This window comes from Podarcis bocagei (genome assembly GCF_964188305.1).
Source record: "Podarcis bocagei genome assembly, chromosome: 12".
Classification (NCBI taxonomy): Eukaryota; Metazoa; Chordata; class Lepidosauria; order Squamata; family Lacertidae; genus Podarcis; species Podarcis bocagei.
The window spans coordinates 59,755,232-59,780,121 of NC_138137.1; the positions used below are offsets into that span (position 1 = coordinate 59,755,232).

General features: G+C 49.9%; 1 protein-coding gene across 3 annotated transcripts; it reads left to right on the top strand.

Annotated features, from left to right (window-relative positions):
- Positions 1-705: 705 nt before the first annotated feature.
- On the top strand, positions 706-24,879 carry LOC308569579 (zinc finger protein 783-like). 3 transcript variants are annotated; one of them, XM_081163680.1, is made up of 9 exons: positions 706-778; positions 3,119-3,224; positions 4,267-4,338; positions 4,535-4,924; positions 9,481-9,607; positions 10,343-10,456; positions 11,122-11,238; positions 13,162-13,275; positions 22,688-24,879. In XM_081163680.1, the coding sequence occupies exons 4-9, from the start codon at positions 4,550-4,552 to the stop codon at positions 23,704-23,706; spliced, it is 1,866 nt and encodes a 621-aa protein (XP_081019806.1). In that variant the 5' UTR covers positions 706-778; positions 3,119-3,224; positions 4,267-4,338; positions 4,535-4,549; the 3' UTR covers positions 23,707-24,879. The 3 variants fall into 3 exon arrangements, with proteins under 3 accessions (XP_081019806.1, XP_081019805.1, XP_081019807.1); XM_081163679.1 differs by lacking the exon at positions 4,267-4,338; XM_081163681.1 differs by lacking the exons at positions 4,267-4,338; positions 22,688-24,879 and adding an exon at positions 16,196-17,677 and having other exon boundaries at positions 708-778.
- The last annotated feature ends 11 nt before the right edge of the window (positions 24,880-24,890 follow it).

The following is a 24,890-nucleotide window of genomic DNA, read 5'->3' on the forward strand; positions in this document are numbered from 1 at the left end:
AGCTGGCCTCTGCTTATGTTTCATCTTCCCAGAGCAGCGGGGAGGGCCTTCCTCTCATCGCACCCGCTCCAGGGGACAGCAACCAGCAGAAGAGCAAAATAAAAAAATTCCTTCCAGTAGCACCTTAAAGACCAACTAAGTTAGTTCTTGGTATGAGCTTTCGTGTGCATGCACACTTCTTCAGATACACTGAAACAGAAGTTGCCAGATCCTTCTATATAGTGAGAAGGTGGGGAGGGGTATTACTCAGAAGGGTGGTGGGAATGGGAGATTGGCAGATAGCTGAGATGAGCCTTTAGAGTCGTTAAGAGTCATCAACAGGCTCATCTCAGCTACCTGCCAATCTCCCATTCCCACCACCCTTCTGAGTAACACCCCTCCCCACCTTCTCACTATATAGAAGGGTCTGGCAACTTCTGTTTCAGTGTATCTGAAGAAGTGTGCATGCACACGAGAGCTCATACCAAGAACTAACTTAGTTGGTCTTTAAGGTGCTACTGGAAGGAATTTTATTTCATTTTGACTATGGCAGACCAACACGGCTACCTATCTGTGTCAGCAGAAGAGCAGAAAGCGAACTGTCTCCCCCTTGCCACGAACTCCTCCCTCCGCAGGTGGCGCTGCGGCGCCTCCAGCGCACAGGAAACCGGGTATCTCTTTCCTCCTTCCCCCCCCTCCGCTTCCTCCTGGCCGCCGCGCGCATGCGTGCTGCTGTTTCCCCACTTTTTTAAAAACAGAAGCGCGCATGCGCGGCAGCCGTGTTAGTGAGACGGCTCTGGTGGGTACCTCCTCCTCCTCCTCTCTCCCCGTCTCTTCCTCACCCCCCTCATTCCAACTGCGCCCCCCCGCCCCGACAGAAGCCCCCCCCCAGCCCCGCCGCGCGTCCCCTCAGAAGGCCGCCTCGTCTTGCCCTCCCCTCCCCCCTTGCGATAGACGGAGCCTGATTGGGCCGCTCTCGGCTGCCCCGCCCCCTTTCCTCCTGGGGAGGGGGAGGGGAGACAAAAGGCCCCGGCGGGGGGGGGGTGTCGTCGAGGGAGGGGGCGCCGCCGCCGCCTGAGGTGAGGCTGGGCTGGTCTCCCCCCCAGGGGAGAAAGGGAAAGGCAGCCCCTTGAAGGGGCCTTCTGGGGAGGGGCCCCCTCGACAGAGTGGGGGGGGGGCGTTGCTGGGTGTGAATATTGGGGGGGGGGAGGGAGGCTGGTGGTGTGTGTGTGTTTTTCCCCCGAGGGGAGATATGGAAGCGCCGCCTTGGTTTTTTCTGTCAGCTGGGGCGGGGCTCCTCGGAGGGGGGAGGGGAGCATCCAGGGGGAGGGGAGGGAGGGAGAGAGAGAGAGGGAGCGACGTTGTAGGCCTTGGAGAGAGAGAGAGAGAGAGAGTGTGTGTGTGTGTGTGTGTGTGTGCAAGATGACTGTTCGTGCAGGGAGAGGGAGGTGGGGAGCCAGGGAGGGGGTGGGGTGAAAGAGAGAGGGAGGGAGGGAGAGAGGGAGAGAGAGAGGGAGAGAGAGAGAGAGAGAGAGAAAGGGAGCTTAGTGCTGTTGGCCTAAGAGGGCCTGGCTTGTGTGTGTGTGTGTGTAAGTAAATGTAAGTGTGCAAGATTGTTGTAAGCCAGAAAATAGCTTACAACAAGATGACTGTTTCTGCAGGGAGAGGGAGGTGGGGAGCCAGGGAGGGGGTGGGGGTGAATGAGAGAGGGAGGGAGGGAGAGAGGGAGAGAGAGAGAGAGAGAGAGAGAGAGAGAGAGAGAGAAAGGGAGCTTAGTGCTGTTGGCCTAAGAGGGACTGGCTTGTGTAAGTAAATGTAAGTGTGCAAGATTGTTGTAAGCCAGAAAATAGCTTACAACAAGATGACTGTTTCTGCAGGGAGAGGGAGGTGGGGAGGCAGGGAAGGGGGTGGGGTGTGTGCGTGCATGAGAAAGAGAGAGAGCTTAGTGTTGTTGGCCTTGGAGGGTTTCTGTGTGTGTGTGTGTGTGTGTGTGTGTGTAGGATGACTGCTTGCTTCTGCCTGGCAAGGGAGGGGGGAAGGTTGGTTAGGAGCATCCCTGGTGTGTGTGTGTGTGTATGTGAGAGAGAGAGAGAGAGAGAGAGAGAGAGAAATGCTGCCCTGTGTGCTTAGAAATACTGCTTGTTTCTGCAGGGCACAGAGGGGGTGGGGGGTTCTTGGTCAGTGTGCTTTTGGGGGGGGGAGTTTGCAGTGGAGGAGGGATTCTTTCTCCATGCAGCTTCCACGTCCAGAAGGATGTGCTTATTTTTTGTATAATGGGGGTTCTGAAGGACACAAGGAAAGGGTGGTTATGTCCTCAGTGTTCTGCTTTGATGGGAGACTCATCTCTTGGGACCGTTCTTGCGGAAGTGCACGTTGCCCAGATGTGCAGGCCTGAGGAGTTGCAGCTAACATCCCTTTTTGAGACAGGCTGCGGCTTAGTGCAGGGTTTCTGATGCAGAGGCAGGATCTCAAGGCTGGGAATAAATAGCCTCTTAATTTGAAAACTGTCACTAATACAGAGTTTTTTTCTGTACCAAGGAGCCACCCTTAAATAACCATCAAGATGGAATCCCCTTTGAACAATTTGTCTTCTCCCAGGACAGCCTTCCTCACCTTGGTGCCCTCCGAAGTATTTTAGAGTACATATGAACATTCTGGTTGGGGCTGATTAGAGTTTTAGTTCATAATATATCAAGGGCACCAGGTTGGGGAAAGTTGTTTTAGGTTGACCAGATGGAAAGCAAGACCTGGATTTTGTAGTTATTTATTTATTTGCTTGCTTGTTGACTTATTTAAGTGAATTAGTTTGGGATCCATCCATGTGAATGCAGAGTGGCTTAGAATTCTTTAAAATAATTTATATAACACTTTTCTGCCAATATGCTTAATGGTTCTCCCCCCCCCCAAAAAAAAAAAGTTCACAGCAAATACATTCATCCTAATAGACAAAATACTATTAAAAATGGGATTTGGGGGAGGAGGGGAAAATTAATTCACTTACAAATCCTTAGGCAATGTTACACATTTTCTACAGTCACATATGGAATAGCCACCGCAGGGATGTGCATGGGGTTGAGAGATGGCAAATGACTTGAGCTGAAATGATGGAGCGGGCCTTGGTGTCTCTTCTCTTCCACAGATGCAGCCAAGTTGCATAGAAAAGAGAGTTGTGGCTGGTGCAGCTGTCATGTAATAAGGAAGAAATCTGCACCTACTGAAATTATCTCTTTTACCAAGTATTCCAGGTAAACAAGTTTTGTTGTCTATGCACATGGTTACTTCTCTGTTTTCTTCCTCTCTGTATTCCTGCTTTTCAAGAACCGAAACCCCTGAACAGCAAGAGTAACAAAGGAAAATGGGATGTTTTTAGTAAGATCCCTCTTAGGCCAGGACGCTACGTGCTTCGGTGTCCAGACACACCAGGTGAAGAGCAGTGGAATAGACAGTACAAGACTGGGTGAGCCATTGCTCTAGCTCAGGGGTTCTCAAACTTCATCCATCTGCAGGTTTTTGTTTTGTTTTTAAGAATCTATGTAAAAGCTCATCTTTAAATACTTAGTTTATTTCTCTGCATGCATTTCTAAACATTTTACCTTAAAATAGTACTTTTAAAATGCATTTTGGTGTTGTTATTTTTTTTGAGCTAAAGACTATTGCAAAATTGGGAGAAGGGCAAACCCAGAAGATAATAGCTTTTACATCAGTGTGCTAGTCTCAGAGGTGAGAATTAGATCAGGTGGCTTTTAAAAAAGCAGGCGCCTTCTGTGCCAGGTTTTTAAAGCCTGCTGGAACCTTTTCTGTTTCACCAGGCCTACGCAGGCAAATAGGAGTACATCCCCCGCAATGGGCTATTGATCTTTGCTTTTAACTTTTCCGTTTTTCACTTCCTAACATTTTATTCTTTTCTTGCATAGTTTTATTCCTTTTTTTTTACTATTGTAAACCACTGTGATAAAGCGGCACATAAATAAACAAAATTAGAATGCAAACTAAATTCCTAGTGGGCACTAAAAGCATTCTGGTGTAAAATGTAGTTAGTAGTGTATAGAAAACTAAGGGCGGTGAGTGTGTATGTGAGAACCAGTCCTAAGGATCCCACAAACGAAGCATTTGCCAACCTGGTGCCCTCCATATGTTTTGGACCACAACTCCTGTCTGCCCCAGTCAGCATCCAGTTTGGCAAAACCTGCATTAATGCAGCCCTAAGATGCACTTTTGAGGTGGCTTATAAGCACAAACTCAAATGTAAAACCTGTAATATTGATATAATAATTTGGTATCTCACAGGAACTTGTATCTCAGTGACCAAGCATCTGATCTGCATGCAGAAGGTTGCAGTTCAACCCTCAGCACCTGCAGGTAGGGCAAGGAGAGACTGCTGCCTAAAACTCCGCTGGTTGTTGAAGGTGATCCTGAGTTAGATGGACCTATATGGGCTGACGCTGTATAATGCGGTTTCCTGCATTTCTAACTTGCTTGTGCTTTTGGGGCGGAGCAGATAGCAAGCCAAAATAGATGGACTATATTGATCGTTCTTCTCTCCTTTTGTAACCAGCTTCAGTGTTTCAACATGGAGCCCCGGCAGCCGGTGCCTTCGCAGCCCGAACAGAATTTTGTCCGAGATGCCAAGCAGAACATGGCCGAGCTCTCTCTGTGGACGGTGGTGGCTGCGATCCAAGCCGTGGAGAGGAAGGTGGATTCGCACGCCACACGGCTGCTGAACCTGGAGCGGCGGATGGTGACCAACGAAAAGAAATACGTGGACTGTGAGAATGCCGTGGTGGACTTTGGCAACCAGATGGAGTGCAAGTTGACGGCTCTGGGGACGCTGATCCAGGAGTACGGGCTGCTGCAGAGGAGGCTGGAGAACATGGAGAACCTGCTGAAGAATCAGAACTTCTGGATCCTGAGGCTCCCTCCAGGCTCCAAAGGGGAAACCCCCAAGGTAAGGACACTTGGGGAACACACTCTCTATCTCCCCCCTTTTACAGCATTGTGAAAAGTTCCGCAGACGTGGAGATGTGTTATTATTAAAGGCTGCCTTCCAGATCATCAGCCAGCAAAACTTCTGTTAAGTAGAAAGGTCTTTCAGGCTGTCGGTGTGCCACAAACAACTAGCTCATGAGCCCAAAGTCTTGAAAACTTGGTTAAGATAAGAACTATACTTGGCTTTGGTGGAGATGGTGAACTGTGTTTGAAGGCTGTCAAAGGATGGAGGAATTCTCACCCGAGAGAAGAGAAGTGTGTGGTTCTGTGGATGGCCCCCAATATGCAGTCCACAGTAAAGAAGCGAACAGTGTCAAAATCTGCACGAGTTTATAGTTATGCCCACCACAGGGAGGCTAGTAAGACGTCTGTATTTATTTTTAAGGCTTGCCTTGTGTGACAGCAGAGCATTGAGGTTTGCTAGGCCTTGATTCTCACTACTTTGCGGCTTCGATCCTTGCATTATTTTTTAGGTTGCCGTTTTGAGTTCTTGTTTTTAATTTACCTTATTCTAGATAACTTCAGGCAAAACTCCATTACTGTTGAGTGTTAGGTGGGAGGATTTGTGGAGGGCTTTTTTTTGGGGGGGAGACACCAACATAGTTTGAGTGTTTCCTTAGCTCATCTTGCATGCTTAGATGCTGTTTGCCTGACATTATTGGAATAGTTGAGAAATGCCTTATTTGCTCTTCTAAACTAGTGGAGAAACTTGTTTTCTGTTCAGCTAGTGCGTTCCCCAAGCTCTGGAAATTATGGACACATATTTTCTTATTGTCCTTTTCCCATAACCTCCACGGACGAATAGAGTAGTGTGGTCCAGCTATGCCTGTTGGGATTCTCAGGTACCCTAGAGAATTGTTGTGAGATCTGTTAAATAGCATAGAGAGTGCTTAAGTAACTGCAGTAGCTCACCAAAGAGGATAAAAGGCTGATGCCTGCCTCTGGACATGCCCCCTTCCCACCCAAACTTCTAGAGTAAGATGCTATAATGTCAAATGAGCTTTATGAATATCTTACCCTTAATCTTCATGAAGCAAGGGGTTAATCGCTGCAATATATACAATACTGAATATAAGTGGAAACCAGCTTTGGGGATCTGGGAGACAGATCTGGGTGCAGGGTTATCTCAGCAAAAAATGGAAAGCCCTTTGGAACAAGAAGCTATTTAAGACTGCAAAGATATATGAGAATGCCTAAAAATGCATAATATTCTTGGTACCTTGCACCCCAGAAGCGTCAATCCAAATGTTGGCGGAAAGATTGTTCAGGACTAGGTACATGTATCCATATGTGATGGGGGTTGTAAGGAAATTAAAAGAGTTTGAAGTATTCTTGGAACGTGCTGAAGCAGTTGACAAGTTGACAAATGACCTTCGTGGGCATTCTTAATAACTTTTGATGGAAAGAATGAGATGGTGCCATTTAAAGATATGCTGCCTTTTTATTTGTGGCTGCAAAACAGGTAATTGCAAAATATTGGAAAAGTAAAGATGGAGGTTCAGCACAAGAATAGTATTGTTACATTTGGCAAAATGCTTTGGCAGAGAAACCAACTAAACAGATCTGAGCTTCAAGGTTGCCTGAATGTGAGGGTGACTTTGCAGTTCAGTGGTATAGTTTTATTCCATGAGCTAATAGACAAGGTGGTCTTTGGAATCCACCACCCACACGTCGGACTCTTATGGACTGGTCCAGTGTGATAGATAAAAGATACTCCTTTTATACTCCGGAAACTCAGATTGCCTTCCGCCTACATTTATATTGCGAAAACAACATCTTAAATTTTTAAAATATAAACCAATGGTTAAAAAAAAGAAAAAATACCTATGCATGGGAAATGTGTTAGTACAGTGCAGTTTCCTTTCGAGGGAAATGATGGGTTTGGAGGCACTGATGAAGTTGAGTTGCCAGCGGACTTTCACATCAATTAAGACTTAACAGACTGATTAAGACTAACCAGCCAAATCTCTAAAAGGAGGTAGCAAAGAGGTGTCTTAAGCTCTATTGCTTCAATTGCACTGGGGGCACAACTTTCAGTGGCTCTGGGCAGAATGCAGAATGGAATTGCCCTCATGTTCCTGGTCGGCCATTCCTCTGACATCCACTACAGTACAGGCAATGGTTTGCCACCTGAAACAATGATACTTCATTAGATAGGATCACTGCCCTGACTGGAGATAGTTGCTGTTCCTGGAAATGTTCCATTTCCCTTCTTGAAAGCCTGGTGGATCAGGGTTTGGATTTGGGCAGGAGGGGATCTGCTTTGGGCGGGATGCTTCTGGGTTGATCACCCCAAGAGAACCCAGCTTCTTCTCTCGGTATCAGTGGTGCAAATTTGCTTATAGGTTGTGCTTTGAATTTGGTTTTGTGTAGAACTTTGAAATGTTTGTCAGGGAGCAATGTGGGGTCAGCAGGTAGGTCATAACATACCTGCCCTGTGAAGACCTGAACCTTTTGCCAATGATTATTACCAAGCATAATGTCCATAACTATGAGGACTAGAAACTTCACCTGAAAAGTACAGCCTGGTAATTCAGGTTCTACTCAGGATAATTAGGTTCCATGTGTACTACATAGGGCATGATGACAAGAGAGAGACCCAGGCAACATTGTATGTGTCAGCTGTGAAACACGCTTTCAACTCTGCTCCCCCTTGGCTTTTTTTTTGGGGGGGGGGCTCCTGTTGTTGTTTCTTCAGCTTCTATACTTCCCTTCATCTTAGGATCACAGGGCAGTTTACAACGTAAAAGCACAAAAATACATACCATAGTAACAAACAAAAACAGTTACCCCTCACGCAGTTTAAAAGACCATAGATAGGTTAATTATCCAAAGGCCTGGGAGAAGAGGAATGTTTTTGCCTCACACCTAAATGTATGTGACAAAGATGCCAGGTGAGCCTAGGAAGGGCATTCCACAAATGGAGCTACTGCAGAAAAGGCCCCGCTCTTATGTTGCCACCTTCCAGACCTCTTGCAGAGGAGGCACACGAAGAAGGGCCTCAGATAATGAGCTCATGGTCTGGGTAGGTTCATATGGGGAGAGGCGGAACTTGCGGTAATGTGGTCCTCAGCTTCTTAAGGCTTTATAGGTCAAGACCAGCACTTTTGAATTGGGCCCAGAAACTAATTGGTAGCCAGTGCAGTCGGTTCAGGATCGGTGTTATATGCTCACACCATCTTGCCCTGGCTGCTGAATTTTGTACCAACTGAACCATCTTCAGAGGCAGCCCCATGTATTACGCGTTGCAGTAATCTATCCTAGAGTCTACCAGAGCATAGGCAACAGAAGTTAGGCTGTACCTTTTCATATTGAGGTACAGCTGATGGCGCTCTGTGCCACTGAGACCACCTGAGCCTCAAGCAACAGTAATGGATTCAGAAGTACCCCCAAGCTGCATACCTGCTCCTTCAGAAGGTGTGTAACCCCATCAAGAGCAGGTGACCTCCCATCCATTCGGTCTAGGGAACCGCCCATCAACAGTGCTTCAGTCTTATCTAGGTTGAGCTTCAGTTTGTAGGCTCTCGTCCATTTAGTTACTGAGGCAAGACTGCCACACCTGCAGATGGAAAGGAGTAGAGCTTTGTGTCATCAGCATAAATGAGGAGTGGTTTTGCCAGTGCCTCCTTCAAGCAGGCAGGGACTACCCCCTCTTGCATTAATCACCTCCCTGGCCCAGTCAGCTGTCCCTCCCTGCTAGTCTTCAGCCAAGAGGGGCAAGGGTCCAGAGCACAGGTGGTCGCCCTGACGGATCCGAGCACTTTGCCCACGTCCTTGGGCCTTACTAACTGAAACTCATCCAATATAATAGGACTAGACAGTGCTCTGGGTAACTCTTGAGATTCATCTGCTGTAACAGTGGAGTCAGGGTCCCAGCGGATGCAAGTGATTTTATTCTCAAAATGATTTGCAAATAAGCCACAGCGAGCTACCATCAGTTCTGTCACTACCTTTGGGCCGGACGGTAAAAGGTTCTTAGGCACTACTTAAATTATTATATATTGAAGTGCCACCTTTTTGCTCAGAGCTTTACAGAGTAACAGACAGGCAGTGGAAATTGAGCTATTGCATTGAATCTGGTAGTTGCTAGATTGCTTCTTAAAAGCTAAACTCAACAAAGTTTCTAGGTGGAGATATTTATCTGTCCGTATCTGGATTGGATTTGAAATTGCTTTTATACATGCAGATGTATTGCATATGGTGTTATTGTATTGTGAAATCACTTTGAGACGTTTCATGGGAACTCTATACGTATGTTAAATAAATAATAAGAGTTCGCTTCATACTGTTTTTTTCTTCAAATCTCTAAATGTTGGTTGGGGAGGGGAGCATAGGAATAGCTGGTGAGTCTTCTTGCTGAGAAGCGATAAGCTGTGCACCCTTTCAGCTTCTCTAGACCAGAGTAGTAATATTCTGGCCCTGCAGAAGCTGATGGATTTGGAGAGAAAAGGGGGTCCAGGTAAGTGCCAGGCACTCACCCTAGAAGGTCTAAGTCTGCGACTGTTGTGATTCCAGGTGCCAGTGACCTTTGAGGACAACTCCGTCTACTTCTCAGAGCAGGAATGGGGGAACCTGGATGAATGGCAGAAGGACCTCTACAAAAACATGATGAAGAGCAACTATGAGTCGTTGGTCTCACTGGGTAAAGAACTGGTTATTGCTCTTTTTATTAGCGGCTGATGCAAGTCATGAGGCTGTCTCAAGTGGTTTTTTAAAATATCAATCTCATCTGTTATCTAAGTGTTTGCCATCTACTCCGTCATGGGGTGCAAATAATAACATTATTAATCCCTGTTGCTGAAAACTGCAGAAGGGGAAAGTGCAATTGCATACAGGTCCTGCTTTCGGGTTTCCAACAGGCATCCGATTGGCCAGTGTAAGAACAGAATGTTGGACTAGATGGGCTGTTGGACTAGATGGGCTGTTGGACTAGATGGGCCGAACGGTGGGCTGGTGTAAACACACAGTTGCTGTTAACCACGTTTGGGGATCACTGCTTGATTTTCTGCACGTGATAAGCTGTGTGATGGTGTGGGGACTGTGCTGGAATGCTCTGCAGTGTCCAGGACCTTGGAAACAGCCAATACAAAGCAGGGGTGAGACTGTGGGGAAGTAGCTGAACTCCACGACCTCCAGGACTACTGCCTGTTCAGGGATACATTCTCAGTCTCTCCTCACCTCACCACTTTGCCCTTCCTTTGTGCTCTGAAGCACCTCAGGACCTGCTCATGTAACTTCTATGATGCACCTGTCATCTAGCGTGTCCCCTGCGGTGAATTTTCAGTGGGTATGGTAGTGCTGCCAGCATCCCCCTTAATCCTGTTCAGTGCAGCAAGTGGGCTGAAGGGGTGTTCTGTGTTTTCTCTTTTTCCAACAGACTATGCAATTGCAAAACCTGACCTTCTGTCCCGGATTGAGCAAGGCGAACGTCCCTGTGTGGAGGAAGAGGAGGTCCCTAAGGAGAAAGAGATTTCTTCAGAGCCCAGCCCAGGTAAGCATCTGGAATCCCAGAAGGGTTTGGGTGGATGAATAGGATGTACGAGGCTGTCTTAACTGACCCTTCCATCTCCAGTGAGAGCCAGTGTGGTGTAGTGATTAAGAGCGGTAGTCTTGTAATCTGGTGAACCGGGTTCGCGTCTCTTCTCCTCCACATGCAGCTGCTGGGTGACCTTGGGCCAGTCACACTTCTTTGAAGTCTCTCAGCCCCACTCACCTCACAGAGTGTTTGTTGTGGGGGAGGAAGGGAAAGGAGAATGTTAGCTGCTTTGAGACTCCTTCGGATAGTGATAAAGTGGGATATCAAATCCAAACTCTTCTTCTTCTACTCTTCTTCTTCTTACAACTGGGATTCTCCCCTCCCACCCACTAACTTCAAAATGTGCAGGAGATTTTCCTCTCTCTTCAAGAGGGGTCTACCAGGCCTCCCATGTCTGAGGTTCACCTTGGTGGTGTGGGCCGCAAGACCTGTGGCCCAGGACAGGGAAGTCTTGTGCATCGGGCATTCTTCCTGTTACAGCAGAGCGGAATGAAGGCCCTCTTTGTGCTCCTTTGGGGTTTGCGATCGAGTTAAATTGAAACAGGCTTAGCAAATAGTTGCAGCCTGGTCCAAAGTGGCTGACGGAACAAACACCCTCTCGTTCGTGTCTCCCGAAACAGAAGCCTTGGTTTTTAGGCCTGGCCTGGCCTGCCAAATGGAAGGGAGAGAAAATGCACATGTCATTGGAGACCAGGAGAAAGCAGAAGGAAGGACAGCTCCAAGCGACCACAGTGTTGGTGAGTGGAACCTGTAGGTTAGGCCGCTTTTGTCCAGAGTATTTCAGGGTTTCAGAAAATACAAAATCCGCTGGGAAAAGAATCTTGACTGGATTCTCCTCACGGTTTTTGCAATGGAAAAAAATGTTGAAAAGTAAAACCTAGAGGGACGCAGCTCTTGCAGCAGGGTCTAAGAAAACATCCCCTCCGCACCCCCCCCCAAACATGAATGCTAAATATTTTCAGCTGGAATTTAAAATAGGGTTTGAATAGTTGGTCTGAAACATCGTGGGGAGGAACTACTAGCCCCGACGGCCCTGCCCTGCCTCCACAGGCCACATACCAGTTGCTGTCGTCTGCAAGAGGGCAGAGGCCTCTTGTGCAGTGGCGTAGTGTGGGGGGTGCAGGGGGGGCCGGCCGCACCGGGCGCAACACCTGGGGGTTAGGGTTAGGGGGCGCAAATCCATGGGTTAGGGGGCGCAAATTACTTGCCTTGCCCCGGGTGCTGACAACCCATGCTACGCCACTGCTCTTGTGCTTGGCTCCTGCTTGCTGGCTTCCCATGGTGGGTGTCTGGTAGGCCGCTGTGAGAACAGGATGCTGGGCTAGACGGGAAGTTCGCCCTTTTATCCCAGCAGGCCTCTTCTGAGGTTGAAATGGAAATGGAATTGAAATACTTTATTGTTGCTTGTACAACTTGTATGCAGTGAGATTACACGAGCACCCCCCACTCAGCTCTCTTGGTCTTAATTCCCCTTGTTTACCCACCAAACCCAAAAGTCATTTGCCCTGTTGTTATCTTTTCATTCAGCAGCCTAACAGCCCACGGATAGAAGCTATTCTTTACCCTGTTGGCGCGACTAATCCTGCTTCTATATCTTCTGCTCGAGGGCAGGAGATCAAGAAAGTGCCGGCCAGGGTGTGAATCATCCCTGAGAATTTTTCTCACTCTCCTGAAAGTACAGGTTCATTACTACATTGACTTTCAATGTGGTTCTGCAGAATAAAGAGGCAACAGAGTTTTCCAGCTGAATGAAAAGCCCTATTGGATAGGTTTTTTTTTGGGGGGGGGTTGTATTCCTTTTAAAACTATAGCTTATTTTATGGTGACTGGGAGTGGCCGCTGAGACCATATAACACCGGTCCTGAGAGACCTGCATTGGCTCCCAGTACGTTTCCGGGTACAATTCAAAGTGTTGGTGCTTTAAGGCCTTAAATGGCCTCCGTTCTGTGTATCTGAAGGAGCGTCTTCACCCCCATCATTCTGCCCAGACACAGAGGTCCAACACCAGGGGCCTTCTGGCAGTTCCCTCCCAATGAGAAGTGAAGTTACAGGGAACCAGGCAGAGGGCCTTCTCGGTAGTGGCGCCCACCCTGTGGAACACCCTCCCTTCAGATGTGAAGGAAATAAGCAGCTATCCTATCTTTAAAAGACATCTGAAGGCAGCCCTGTTCAGGGAAGTTTTTAATATTTTAATATTTAACGCTGTACTGTTTTTTACACTTGATTGGGAGCCGCCCAGAGTGGCTGGGAAAACCCAGCCAGATGGGCAGGGTATAAATAGTAAATTATTATTATTATTATTATTATTATTATTATTATTATTATTATTATTATTATTATTATTATTATATTACCACACACCTGCAAATTGCCTTGACACACATAATTCATAAATTAATAACAATAAAAAACAGAGGGGTAAAAATGCCTTCCTTTGGTCTGCCAAGGGCCCTGTTCATGCCACCGCACAGTTGGAGGGCAGTGCCAACCCCCTGGCAGGATCTGTGCACCCTGTATCCTGCCAAGGTGCTTTCTGAAGTCCTGCAGAGACTCAGCCAGGTGATGCCCATGTTGCTGCCCTAAAGCGAGTCGGGGGAGGGGAGAGAGACTAAATTGCCCCAAGTTGAGCTTTCTCCTAACTGCTCTTTTCGTTGGCACAGACTATGGGGCTGCCGGATCCTCCTTTGGCTCTCCAGGGAAGCGGGAGCAAGAGGTGAACCTCGAGGGCCCGGAGGGCACGGAGGAAGGCGAGCTGCGCATCAAGCCTCGCGCTGGTGAGTGTTGCACCTGGCGCACCTGGGTGCAGGAGGGGTGGTGACGTTGCAGAGGCGCTTTGCGTTTGGAGCGGATCAGGCTGCCAACCCTTCCAGCTGCTACACTTGAGCCTGAGGAACATGTCCAAGCAGAATGTTGTTCTCCCCAGCCCATTTAGTGCCGCGGCTGTGGGCCCTGTGTCGAAATGGCTGCAGCTGAGCGAATCTGCATTTGCAGTGCATGGTGTTGAAGTCAGAACCTGGAGCAAGCCAAGTGCCTCTGGTGCTCCCTTCTTGTATCTTGAGGGGGCTGTGTTTTATGGGGTGTTTGGGTACCATTGGCCCACTGGGGAAAAGGGCCTTCTGCTTCAAGGCTCTGTTTGTGATGATCTTTTATGGCGTAAAAAGGGTCTCTTTGTGTAAAGCAGGATGAAAATGTCACTGAGCTACACCTACTGTTTCGTGTTATTCTCCCCACCTCGGTATCAAGTTTGCAACCTCTGTGTGAGGAGCTGCCTTCTTGGTAGAACTCTGTCCTGTTGGGCAGCTTCCCATGGCCCTATGGCCTCACAGAAAGCGTTTATTCTTGCTGCTGCTTCACGGCCCACCTCCCAGGCAAGGGGAGCTTCCTAGCCCCTGAGTCAAATTACTCTCGACCTTAACATAAGACTGAAGATGGGGCAGCCTAGGTTTTCTGCTGCTCTGGAGGGGAGGACGCAAACCAGGGGATTCAAAGGAGATTCCAACCAAACATTAGAAAGGACTTTTCTGATATTAAAGAGCTGCTCGGCAGTGAGACAGACATCCTTGGAAGGTGGTGGACTTTGCTTGTTTGGAGGTTTTTAGACAGAGTTTGTGTGGCCGTTTGCCGGGGATTCCTTTGCTGTGATTCCTGTGTTGCAAAGGGTTGGGATAGATGACCTTTGGCATCCCTTCCAACTGCTGTGATTCCACGATGTAAGACACACCATGCTAAGGGCCAGGGAAGAGAGTAGCACAGGAAAACTCTATACGTTTCTCTGCTTCTTCAGCCCATTGGTTGTACCTCTGAGCCACGTCCCACCAGTACAGAGTCTTCCTCCTTCTGTTTCCCACCCACCCAGCAAGCCCCCTTTCTGTGAATTCTGTTGTAATGTTCAGGATGAACTTGTGTCTTCTGTATTGCTGGCTAAAATATTCTGAGTGCTTCCTCCCCACCTTCTCTTTTATGCAACAAATCACACTTGCAGTATTCACAGTGATATTTAGCCACCGCCCCTCCTAGCGGTGATGTTGGCCCTCTCCACATCACCCGTGTGGCCTCCCACCCTCCACCACTTCTTGTATGGTGTGCAAGCAAAATGGTCTGCTCCTGTTAAAGCCTAACTCCTGCCTCGTGGTATTCTGGGCCCTCATGGTAGCTTACATCCATGACAGAGCGATAAAAGTACAAAGAACCAGAATGCGCCGGTACCATTAAAAGAAAAATACAAAGCAGCAACATCTCAGAAAGGTTTGGATGGTCTCATCTTGGCCACCTGTGTGCTGCCTTCAGTCTACTGATCCAGCAGCCTTGAGGAGGGCAAATGCGCTTGTCCTGTTTGACTAGCAAAGGACGAAGGAGAGCCAAGACCTGCTTTCAGGAGCCGTTTTTGTAGTGGAGGCAATCCAAGCCCGCGCGTTGCCAGCCCTGGGTCATTCTGGCGCTGGCCTTGAGTGCCCCCCTGCCCCCCTCACCCGAGAATGGCAAGGAGACTTGGAGGGGCACTGAGGCTCTGAACGTGGAGAGGGGGAGAGGCTGGTTTAGAGCCCACCTGGACAAAGAAATGGGCTGCTGGAAGGATGAGCAGAGCTGGCTGGCTGGCGAGGCTGAGAGGAGACGCTGAAAGAGGGAGAGAAAGAGAGAGAATGAGCACGAGCCCTTCATGTAAGAACACAGCTACTGCCTGTCCCCCTTTCTGACTTGTCTCCTGCTCTCACCTGGCGGCCGTTTGCTGCTAGGCGGGGGCGAGCGCTGATCACGTTTCCATGCTTTCCTTTGCTCTTTCGAACTGTCAGTCGCTTGTATAAATGTACCCCGAATGTGGCTTTCTTCTAGGGTATGGGGGGGGGGGAGAAGGCAAGTGCTTTCTTGTCCTTTGACTTAAGAATATAGTAATTTCAGGGGTTGAGCACCTGCAATGCATAAACTGAGCAAGGGTCAGAAAGATCCTTTTGAGTGCACACTAGAGAAGCACATTTTATAAGCTCAAGCCCTGTAGTCTGTAGCCTGCTAGACAAAGGAGTCCAGGGACTTGGAGCTGAAAGTGCGTACAGGTGAGAGCAGGCCTTCTGTGGCTCTCCAGAGCAGAGAGGACTTCCCAGGCAGGGTTGACGTGAGCAATGGAGAACAGCTCATGAACATTGCAGGGGGTAAGACTAGATAACTCTTTGGGTCTCTTCCAACTCTGCAATTCTATGATTCTTACGTTTTTTGGGAGAATGGAGAGCAAGGCATAATGGGGCTTGTCAGCTTACAGACCTGGTTTCTTAGTTTAAAGTAAGTGCCAATAAGACTTTTAATAATGTGTGCAAATGCCCAGTCAGGCTGCACCAACCAGAGAGTTGCCTTGTTGCTCTTTGTACACATTGCCTGATGGAAAAGGGACTCTGTCCTCGTGACGTGGTGCGGCAGAGAGGCCACGCTGGCCGCGGCCGCCTTGTGCAGTGGTCAGGCAGGAGTGCGCTGACGACTGAGCAAAGCGGGTTCCTGCAGAGCCACTCTGGGTCCTGCCCCCGTCCTTCTGCAGAACCAGAAGGGTGCTGTGATTCTTTAAGCATCCTCCCTCTGAACAGGCAGGAGAAGGTAGCTGGGCAGAATGTTGTAGGTTTCTGGCTCACTTTTTAAGAAACGGATGTTGCGCGCGTTTGCTGCTTTGGAGAAGAAGCATTGCACCAACGCTGTTTTCTTTCAACCCACCAGATGACGGGCTGGCCTTCAAAGCAGAGGTCCTGCAGGCCCAGAAAGCGCTGTGCGAGAGCTTGGGGCTGCAGTGCACCGAAGATGCCGTCCTCCACAGCCCCCACCCAGGGGCTGCCTCCCTCGGGAGCCGCTACAGCACCCTGATGCACCAGCGGAGGCACCCGGAGAGCCAGGCGGACGAGGCCCTTCCCGGAGAGGCCAGCTTTGGCGGCGGCAGCCACAGCTCCATGGCGGGCTTCCAGCGCGAGAGGCCGGGGGAGAAACTGTTTGTGTGCCCCGAGTGCGGGAAAAGCTTCCGGCTGCACAAGAGCTTGCTGATCCACCAGCAGAGCCACGCGGCGGGCGGAGGCTACCGGCCGCAGTGCGAGAAGAGCTTCACCTACAAGCAGCAGTTCACCCTCCACCAGCGCATCCACACCGGGGGCGGCGCCTACACGTCGGTGGCCTGCGAGGAGACCTTCAAGCAGAGCCACAACCTGAAAGCCCTGCCCAGGGTGCCGGCCGGGGAGAAGCCGTACGGCAGCGCCAAGTGCGTGAAGACCTTCAACCTCAAGTCGTCCTACCGGCAGCACCCGAAGGGCCACGGGCGCGAGAGGCCCTACAAGTGCAGCCGCTGCCCCGAGAGCTTCTCGCAGAAGAAGAGCCTGGTGACCCACCAGCGGCTGCACTCGGGGCGGGGCAGCGGCAGCTCCCTGGCCTGCCTGTACTGCGGCAAGAACTTCAGCCACCCCTCGGATCTGGTGCGGCACCAGCGCATCCACACCGGGGAGAGGCCCTACCGGTGCGGCGAGTGCGAGAAGAGCTTCACCCAGAAGCAACATTTGCTGCAACACCAGAAGATCCACCTGCGGGAGCAGAACCGGCTGATGGGGACGGCCGTCCGGGAGGCCCTGCTGGACGCCATCTTCATCTAGCGGCCCCCTCCCGCCAGCGCCGGGGCTACGGCTCTGCAGGGAGGGGGGGAGAGAGGCAGGGGGGAGGGGTGGAGAAATAAGACTGTTACCTCAGAAATTGGGCCCCCAGGGCTGCGAGGGGGCTTCTCCGCGACCTCCCTCCTAGCCTGGAGTTTAGGATCCTGTAGACTCTCGGGTACTCGATAGGACCTTTTTATTTTAAGGGTGACTAGAGATTGTTCAGAGTTGCTGAAGAAGAAAAAACAGTGGCGTTGGTAGTAACAAAAAAATGCTTCTGGGATTGTCTTTTCTGTCTCGTTCGGAGTGTACCATACTGTAGCTGCCCCTTCCCACTATCTCCTCCCCCCCGCCCCCCCCCGGTTGCCAGAGGGACATTTTCACTTCAGAATAACTCAAGACGGACGACTGTTGGCCCAGAGACAGCGCACCCGTTCACCTTTTCTGTAAACACCGATTTCTCAGAACTGAACACTTTTATATACTTTCCCCCTGGATTTTTCTTTTTTCTTTCTTTCTTTTGGTCTGTGGAAACTTAAAAAATAAACTAGAAATGTGGAAAAAGAAATTAGCTCAGCGTTCTGGTTAGTGAATGTTTTTTTTTCCCCTGGGGAAAACGGAAACACACGGGCACCACTTGTGTTTCGTGACATTGTGGGGTGACAGCGGCAATGAGTGAGGGCGTCTTCCCTGGCACTGCTATCTGTTCTGTGAGATCCTCACTTCTCCTGCCACCATCCACCCATGTTGGGGGTCTCATACCATCTGGAACCCTGGGAGAGGGAAGCCCCCGCCCCAGAGCAGGCTCCCCTTACACATGTTCAGGCCTGTGGGATCAGAGTAAGGAGGGCACACTTGCTGGCCCCTAAGGCACTGGGAATTGCACCTAATGATTGCAGCTTTTAAAATCATTATTTTGCAAACTTTCTCGAAAACCTTTAAAGCAGTTTCCAAGCAGAAAGTTGTCTTCCAAGAAATGTACCTGTGTTACGTCTTGTATGCAAGTCACTCGCATGGCATCAAAACAGACTTGGAGAATATTTTGCAGTGCAGATTGTGCTCACATCCAGACGGTCTACTTCAATCTGAAACGTTAAGAGGCTGTCTCCAGAGTGGCTTCTGTAACTTGAGACAGAAGGGAAATTACTATCGCTAACAACCAATATCAGTCGAGACCATGCAAACGCATCTTTCTTTGTAATTAAACATGGCGAGGCCCTCTCCAGTCAAAAGGTAAGGCAGAAGGAAAGGCTTAAAGACACTCTTGTCTCCCAGACAGCCCTTTCCTCAGCGCAGTATTTCCATAGGTTTCTCCAGATATTTCTGATCTTGCATTGGGAAATGCTCTTCTTTGAAAATCAGACCATGAACTCCTCCGCGCAGGGAACCGTTCTTGCTAGATTTTGACACTGGAATTTTTGTTAATGGGGGATTCAGCTTCTCTCAAAGAACTCCCAAGGAGGGTCATATTGCCCAGCTCCCTGCAGTACAGGATTCACAGCTAAAGAATCTGACAGATGGCCACCCAGCCTCTTGTTTCAAAACCTCCAAAGAGGAAGAGTCTACCACCTTCTGAGGGAGTCCATTCTATTGTCAAACGGCTCTTGCCACCAGAAAAGTTCTTCCTAATGTTGAGTCGGAATATCCTTCCTTGTCATTTGAATCTGTTGATTCAGGTCCTGTCCTCTGGAGCAATAGAAAACAAGCTTGCTACACCTTCCATTTGATACTTCCATTTGATACCCATCATTCAGCCCAGACACTGAGATCCAGCTTTGAGGGCCTTCTGGTGGTTCCCTCATTGCGAGAAATAAAGCTACAGGGAACCAGGCAGAGGGCCTTCTCTGTGGTGGCCCCCGCCCTGTGGAACACCCTCCCACCAGATGTCAAAGAGATAAACAACTACCTGACATTTAGAAGACATCTGAAGGCAGCCCTGTTTAGGGAAGCTTTTAATATTTAATGCTGTATTGTTTTTAACATTCAATTGGAAGACGCCCAGAGTGGCTGGGGAAACTCAGCCAGATGGGTGAGGTATAAATATTATTATTATTATTATTATTATTATTATTATTATTATTATTATTATTATTATTATTATTACTACTACTACTACTACTACTACTTGAAGGTGTCTATCATGTCACACCTCAAGTCTTGTCTTATCCAGGCTCTGCACCCCCAACTCATGAGTCTTGGTTTCCAGACCCTTTTATTGTTTTGGTCACCCTTCTCTCCAGATTATCAATATCCTTAAATTGTGGTACCCAGAACAGGACACAGAACTCAAGGATTGGTCTGGTTCAGGCACAACAGAGCAGTTATCACTTCCCTTGGCCGAGACACCTGACTTCTGTTGATTCAGCTTAGAATAATAACATTAGCTGTTTTTGCTGCTGCATCACACTGCTGGCTCATGTGAAACTTGCGGTCTCCTAAGACCCCCTCGATCCTTTTCACATCCGTGTGTCAGGCTTGGGGAGTGAAAGGAAAGTGTCTGCACTGCCACCGGAGGTTTCAATATCCTGCATCTGAAAAACGGGTTGCAAGTTGGGGAAAGGATCTTGGCTTAGTGATGGGACACCTGCTTGGCAGGTAGAAGGTCTCGTGCTCAGTCTCCTGCGGTCTAAGTCAGCATCCGGAAAAGTCAAACTTTTAAGAAAGAGAAGGAAGGGTGGGGGAAGCAAGATTCTCGCCTTATGATAGAGGAAATGGCATTGAAAAACTTCACCAGTGTCAACGGGCTCTCTGGAGGCTCACATTTTGCAGTCGGAATGAAGCCTACAAATTGGTGCCGCAATTGAGTGGTTAGGGATGCTCTGATTCAGAAGCATTTGCACTTTCCCCCATACAACCCTAGTCTCTGTTTGCTAGCCAGGCACAGATTTCACTGGGGCAAAATGTCAGGTTTTAGGGCTGGGATGGGGCAAGACTAGGTTCTCAAATCCCTGCTTGCTGTGGATATAACAGAATAAATTGCTAAGAAGTCATGCATAAAGGCATCCCTGTATCAGGAAGTTTTTTTTAATGTTTGGCATTTTATTATTTTTTATATTTTGCTGGAAGCTGCTTAAAGTGGCTGGGGAAAGCCAGCCAGATGGGTGGGGTGTAAATAATAATAAAACGATGATGATGCATTCGCTCCATAAGACGCACCTAGTTTTTAGAGGAGGAAAACAAGAAAATATATCTACTGAACGGAACAGTGGATGTATGATTTCTGTGGTTCATGCTGTGATCACAGACATGATATGTGATTTGGCAGTGAGTTTGGGGTAGCCCAATTCAAAAATCTTGAGAATCCATGTGGAACCGTGCTTTGCAACCACGCTTTTGTGCCATTGCGGCCCCACGAAACAGTGGATGCGTGATTTTTTTGGTGCAGGCTCTAGCCATGGACATGCTATGTGATCTGATGGTGAATTTGGGGTGAGCCAATGCAAAAATACAGAGGATCCATGGGCTTTTACCTCCCCCCCCCCTGGCAGCCTCCTTTAACTCTAGCATCCCTTATCTCTCTCCCGATCCCACCGATCAGCTGCTTCCTTTCAACACTCCCTTCCCTCTTGTTTACCTTAGTGTCTTTTCCTGAGCTGGAGCAGTTTTTTGCTCCTCCTTTTCTTCTAATTTCTCTCCTTATTGCTTTAGTCTTCCTGTTTCCCCCTTTTGCAAGGTTGCTGTCTTCACCTACCCTCTCCCAGGCAGCCTCCTTCATCGCTAGAGTCCCTTATCTCCCTCCCTGATCGCTTGCCAATCAGCTGCTCAGCGGCTTTGTTTCAACACCCACTTCCCTCTTTCTAAAAAAAAAGCACAATCTGCTTTTTGCCCCTGGGCAATTCGGCTCCAGGGACCACGCATTCACTCCATAAGACGCACAGTCTTATGGAGCGGAAAATACGTTACTTCAGGCAGTGCAGTTAATCTGTGGGACTCCCTCCCACAGGAGGCAGTGATGGCCACTAGCCTAGATGGCTTTAGTAGAGGATTGGACGAATTCATGGAGGAGGAGAGGGTTATCGATGGCTTATAGCCTCGATGGCTCTGCCCTGCCTCTATGGTCCGAGGCAGCAATGCTTGTGAATGCTGGTTGTTGGAAACCACAGGAGGAGAGAGGGCTGCTTGTGTGCTCACATCCTGCTTACAGGTTTCCCATAATAGGCATCTGGTTGGCCAGTGTGAGAAGAGGATGCTGGACTAGATGGGGCACTGGACCGATCCTGCACGGCTCTTCCTATGTTCTTAATAGCCAGAGAGAGGTGTGTGTCTGAAGAAGAGTCTCCAAACGGTGCCCCCTTGGGGACACAGTGTGCCCTGCAGTCCTTCCTATACAGCCGTCCCAATGTTTTGGACTCACATCAGCCCCAGCACTCAAGGGTATAGAATCCTGCATCGGATGGGCAATATCCCCCCCATTGGGGCGTGGGGGTTACCAGGCTGTGGGGAAGGCTGCTGCATGTGGATTGGAGCAGTTGGAGGTGGTTGGCATCCATCTGAGAGGTCCCAAGTCGCAAGGTGGTCTCAACTAGGGCCAGGTCCTTTTCAGTACTGGCCCCAACTTGGTGGAACGCTCTGTCCCAAGAGACTAGGGCCCTGCGGGACTTGACATCTTTCCGCAGGGCCTGCAAGACAGAGCTGTTCTTCCTGGCCTTTGGTCTGACTCTTATGTTTCCCTCCCCTTATGGTCTTGATCTATGGGCTACTTTTAAAATGAGGCTGCATTTTAAATTGCATTTTAACCAGTATTTTAAATTGGGTCATCCCCCCCCCCCCCACACACACATTATGTTTTTACTGTAATTTTACTGGTGTTAGCCACCCTGAGCCCAGCTTTGGCCGGGGAGGGCGGGGTATAAATAAAATGTATTTATATATTATTATTATTATTATTATTATTATTATTATTATTATTATTATTATTATCTGTCTTGGGAGACAGTGGAGGAGTGCTCCTTTGCGGGTGAGCTCAAGCTGTTGGAAGGTAGCAGCACCTGCCGTGCCTGCAGAGACCGATGCAGGAGAGACATGTTTTGTTGTAGCCGGGGCAGATGAAGGCGTCCGGTTGTGCTGCTGCAGCTGCACCAGGGTTTTGTCTCTGCGCTCCTCCCAGCGGTCATTCCTCCTCTGGTCACTGCTCTGGATGCACGACCTGACCATCTGTCTCCAAGCACTGGGGTTGTCTGCAAGGGATTCCCACACAGCAGGGTTGACGTTGCCAGCCTTCACGTCGTGTATACAGACATCTTTGGTCTGCTAGTGGGAAGCCAGCTTCCTGTGGAGAACATCCTTGGGGGTCCTGCTGTCTTCCATTCTGTATACATGACCAATCCAGCGTAGACGTCACTGAGATGGGGACGCAAACACCCTGGGAACATGGGCTTGGGAGGAGAGTACATAATAATAATAATAATAATAATAATAATAATAATAATAATAATAATAATAATAATAATAATAAATAATTTATATCCCGCCCTCCCCAGCCGAAGCTGGGCTCAGAGCGGCTAACAACATCTTCGTTCCGTAGGCATTCCAGATTTTCAACGTCTTCATTTTTGTCTTCCACTCTCCCCTTCCCTTGCAGACCCCCCGACGGAGAAGGCGCCGATTGAAGCCAAGCGAGATCCCCGAGTCCCTGAGCCATGGGGGCCCGAGACGTCTGGGGAGAGCGCCTTCGGGGAGAAGGGTCCTCATCGCCCAGCCGTGTGGCTGGGGAGCCTCCCGGGGGAGCACAAGCGGTTCAGCCCCGTTGGACTTGCCCTGGCCGAGTGGCCGAAACACAGCGGCGAAGCCAAGTCTCACCCATGCCCAGACTGCGGGAAGAGCTACGGCTTCCCAGGGGTCTTGGAGGACCACCGGCGCAGTCGCTGCAGCCTCGCCCCCTCTCCGGGATGCCTCCCACTGTCGCCCTCGGGCGATGGGAGCCTCCCGAGGCCTGGGCTGGGCTGCCAGGGAGAGGCGGGGAGTGCCAAGCCCCTTTCTCCTCTTCCTGCGCCACCTGGGGAGAAGGGCTGGGCGTGCCCCTGGTGCCAGCAGCGCTTCCGGTTGCAGGTGAACCTTCTCATCCACCAGAGCAGCCACCTGGAGGCCGGAGGCGAGCTGGGCGGGCAGGACCGCCTGGCGTGCCGCTTCTGCCCGCGCCGCTTCGGGCGCTCGGACCACCTCCTGCGCCACCAGATGAGCCACACGGGCGCCCGGCCCTACCAGTGCCCCTCGTGCGAGAAGAGCTTCACGGACAAGAGCAAGCTGACCAACCACTACCGCACACACACCGGGGAGCGCCCCTTCCGCTGCGCCGCCTGCGGTAAGAACTTCATCCGGCGCCACCACCTGGCCAAGCACCAGCGCACCCACACCCGCGAGAGGCCGCACCAGTGCCACGTCTGCCTGAAGGGCTTCATGCAGAAGCACCACCTGCAGAAGCACATTCGCACGCACACAGGAGAGAAGCCCTACCGCTGCAGCCAGTGCCCCAAGGCCTTCTCCTCCCAGCAGCGACTGCTGTTGCACTGCTGCGCCCCGACGCAGGTGGCGGCGGCGGAGGAGGCTGCGGGAGGAGGCGGCTCGGTGGCGGCCGCCACCGCCCTCCTCTCAAAACATTGATGTACCTCCTGCGCCGTTCACCGGGCCGATCTTCCGGTCTCCCGTCTTCAGAAGGGGCGTGGGGAGCAGCGCCCTCAATGCCGCCAGTTTGCTCGAGAGATCCCTCACCGGACCTCAGCTCTCCCCTGCGAGCCTTGGCGGCAGAGGGTGCGTTGCAGAGCCTGAGCTGCCATGGCAAGGCGAGCGCCTTGTAGGACAGCAGCTCCTCTGCGCCTTCAGTGTAAATGGTAAATCACATAAGGGTGGCGTTTCCCCGATGGGGACTTTGGTCGTTGTGGTGCTAACGTGTGCTTAGAAGGGGGTTGAGCATGAATGTAAGTATTAAGAAGTCTTAAAGGTGGCCGCCAGCGCCATCTTTTCTTTTGTTTCCAAGGCAATTGCTGTTGTTGGACTACAACTCCCATCATCCGTAACTGGCAAGACCCCAGTGGTCAGGGATGATGGGAACTGTAGTCCAAAAAATCAGCTGGAGATCCAAGTTTGGCAAACCCTGGACTAGGCCCTGATATAGCTCAGGTGCCTTTTCAGGGTTAGGGTGGTCGTCCGAAAGAGGGAGGGGGATTTAGATCTGGGGAAATTTGGTGTAAAATATTAAAATGGTGAAGAAGTAAGCCTGGTTACGTAAGCCTGGAACAGTGGAGAATAGGACTCGGTTTGTGTCTTGCTGCGTTTAAAAGAGCCCTATCCAGCGTCTTCGTGGTTTCAAGCTCTTAATCGCAGCTGGAATGGCCAGGTGACCTCTGAAGCCACACACAACCCCAGTGAAGCGAAGCTCCTTCATCTCTTTTCCAGATGTCCAAGAGGTTCCCCATGTGACTGGGCCACGGGGCTCTTATTCAGCTGATGCCTTGCTGCAGAGTTGGAACCAAGCATTTGGGGAGTCTGGAAAGGATAGGACCCAGGTGGGGGCACCCACCTTGCCTGAAACCTCACCCAATGGGACTATAACGACACCACCTACAACGCGTGGCCGTTGGGACTGTGGAACTTCCATTCTTTTCTGAAATACTTTTCCTGCATCAATAGATTTTTGTTTCTTTAAAATCCCAAACTTTTGTCCTTTAGGAGCTGGACATTCTGTGTTGTGGTTTTGGATAGATATATTTTTTCCTGATTTTGTAATCCTGCTGTAAAGGCTTACCTGGGGGGAAAGATACACACTGGAAATGCAAACGGGAGCGTCG

Bases quoted from the DNA above. Each gene is read 5' to 3' on its own strand.
- LOC308569579 (XM_081163680.1), top strand. From the start codon at position 4,550: ATGGAGCCCCGGCAGCCGGTGCCTTCGCAGCCCGAACAGAATTTTGTC. The intron at 11,239-13,161 runs GTGAGTGGAACC...TCGTTGGCACAG, and splicing joins TCCAAGCGACCACAGTGTTG to ACTATGGGGCTGCCGGATCC. The intron at 13,276-22,687 runs GTGAGTGTTGCA...CTTCCCTTGCAG, and splicing joins GCGCATCAAGCCTCGCGCTG to ACCCCCCGACGGAGAAGGCG.